The following is a 2500-nucleotide window of genomic DNA, read 5'->3' on the forward strand; positions in this document are numbered from 1 at the left end:
AACCACTATTCATTGATTCATATGAGTTCACTTTCCTCTAGATAAGTCCACTACAAACACACACTCGCAAAGAAAAAACTAAGAAAAAGAATTAGAAGCAGAAGAAGAAGAAAATGAAGATGAAGAAGAAGAAAAGGAAGAAGTAGAAGAAGATGAAGAAAAAAACAGAAGAAATATTAGAAGAATAAGAGAGGAATATGAAATATAGGAAAGAAAGAAAATATAAAAAAAAATAAAAGGAAGGAGAAAATGAGAAAAGAAGAAGAGGAAGAGGAAGAAGGCAAGAGAATGATACACAGATTTTCTTGTCGCTACACACAAACTGTGCTCAGGTCTTTTAACGATTTTGCGCCAGGGTGTGTCTACACACCGCTTGTTAGAAGTATAAGTCTTGGCACTGTCCTGTAGGGTGTCACGCGGGTCGCTTGACCTTGAATGGGTGTTTGTTATGTACTATTGTTCATTGATTAATGCGAGGACTATTACTGTTATCGTTGTTGTTGTTTTTATTATTAGCAGTAGTCGTAGAAGTAGAAATATTATTATTATTATTGTTGGTATTATTATTATCAGTATCAGTATTAATATTGGTATTGTTACTACTATTGCTATTATTATTACTATTATCATCAGTGGTATCATCGTTATTATTATCTTAATCTTGACATTGAATCTATTGCAATAGTTGTAGTAGTAGTCGTAGTATATTACTATCATTACTATCATTATTATCGTTATTGTTATTTTCAACTTGAGGTTGATTCTGGAATTATTATAACTAGTGTAAAAAAAAAAACTATTTAATAGTATACTGTGATATCGATCTATTCAGGGTTAATGAACAATGGAATTAGTTGTGGAAGTAATACTTAATACAGATTGAGTTGGATGATTTTACAATTCGGGAAGTTCATGAGATCGAGTCTTACCACGTTGAATATTGAATGCAGGGTTGATGTATGATCTGACCTGATACTTTTATACTCGTGCGAGAATTCAAAGTATATGTGAATTATTTTACATTTATTAAAACCCTCTCTCTCTCTCTTTCTCTCTCGCTCTCTCTCTCTCTCTCTCTCTCTCTCTCTTTCTCTCTCTCTCTCTCTCTCTCACTCTCTCATTTATTTCTTCTCCTTTCCCTTCTCCTTGGTACTCTTTCTCATTCTACTCTTTTGATTCTTTCTTTCGTTTCTTCTTCTTCCTTCCTTCCTCCCTCCTCCTTCTTCTTCTCTTTCCTCTTCCTCCCTCCATTTCCTCCTCCTTCTTCTTCTTCTTCTTCTTCTCTTTCCCCTTCCTCCCTCCATCCCTCTCCCTCTCCCCTTCCCAGTCTACCAGCCCTTTCTCTAAACTTTATTATAAACTCCTCCCCCTCTTTCATGCAGGCGACGACGGTGCGGACTCGGACAGCGTTTTCAACGTGACGAGACTGCAGGGCACCTCGCAGGAAGACTCCAAGCCCACGACCACCGACGTCCAGCTATTTAACGACATTCTCCCCAAGAACGGACCTGTGGAGCCGGGTCAGGCGTCGGTTGGATCGGCGGACAAGAGCACCGCCCCGACCCCATCTCCGTGTTTGGATGACTTGTACTGGATGTTACCTGGCGCCGTTCAGGTGTGAGTGGGCGGTTGGGAGTAGCTTTACGGGGGGGGGGGGGTAATGACAAGGTACAGGGGAAATTTATTATTCGTTAGGGCACTGAGGTGGTTATATGAGGTTGAATGTTTTTGCAGCATGTGATTTTAGGCGATTATGTATACCTGTCTTTATCAATCGCACTGTCGTTTTTTTAACGTGCATAATATCATATCTGTGGTAAAAAAAAAAAAAAAAAAAAAAATACTTTGTGTTTATTTAATAATGGGTTTTCCACCATTTTATCAACACGGTAGAGTGGTTTGTCATTCCTTTTAGTCTTTGCAGTATTGTTGATATATCTCTTTCATTTTGTAAAAGGAGGCAATCTTCATGTAATATCTGTACGTGTGCCTTAATGATATTTGTGTAACCACCTTGTAACACTTTTTATTTACTTTGCTGGAGAAAGTAAAAGTAACCGTTTACATTTCTTAGAGCAAAGGGCTCACTCCCGATGAGTATGCATGTTATACATGTAGCGATGAATGAGGAGGTATAAGCATTGTGACCTTAGAGAAATATGATAATTCAGCACAGCACAGCCACCTCAACAACATGGTTTATAGTGGTTTCGACAAATTGATTATGCATACGTACACACACATATACATACATGTGTGTATTCATTCACTGATACCAGATATTAAGGAAAAAATGTCTGCGGTTGGTAATTCAGCTTTGTTGTTAAAGGCGTTTAGCGCTGATTGTTGTTTTTTATTTATATATCATACATTTTTTAGTTATGATTTTTTTTTACATTGTTCGGGTCTCCTATTCTCTTTAAAAACCTTGAACTCATTTGGTAAGATCATTTATATTCGTGTAATTTTTTTTTTCATTGTTCATTGCGTTGCATACTTT

General features: G+C 37.2%; 1 protein-coding gene across 2 annotated transcripts in view; it reads left to right on the forward strand.

Annotated features, from left to right (window-relative positions):
- LOC125044409 overlaps positions 1–2500 on the forward strand; it is a 12231-nt gene that overhangs the window by 9463 nt on the left and 268 nt on the right. For both annotated transcript variants that reach the window (XM_047641065.1, XM_047641064.1), the window contains exon 3: positions 1383–2500. This exon is cut by the window's right edge and continues 268 nt beyond it. In XM_047641065.1, the coding sequence (XP_047497021.1) occupies positions 1383–1621 (239 nt within the window). In that variant the 3' untranslated portion in view covers positions 1622–2500. The remainder of the gene's footprint in view (positions 1–1382) is intronic.

This window comes from Penaeus chinensis, chromosome 35, assembly GCF_019202785.1.
Source record: "Penaeus chinensis breed Huanghai No. 1 chromosome 35, ASM1920278v2, whole genome shotgun sequence".
Taxonomy (NCBI): Eukaryota; Metazoa; Arthropoda; class Malacostraca; order Decapoda; family Penaeidae; genus Penaeus; species Penaeus chinensis.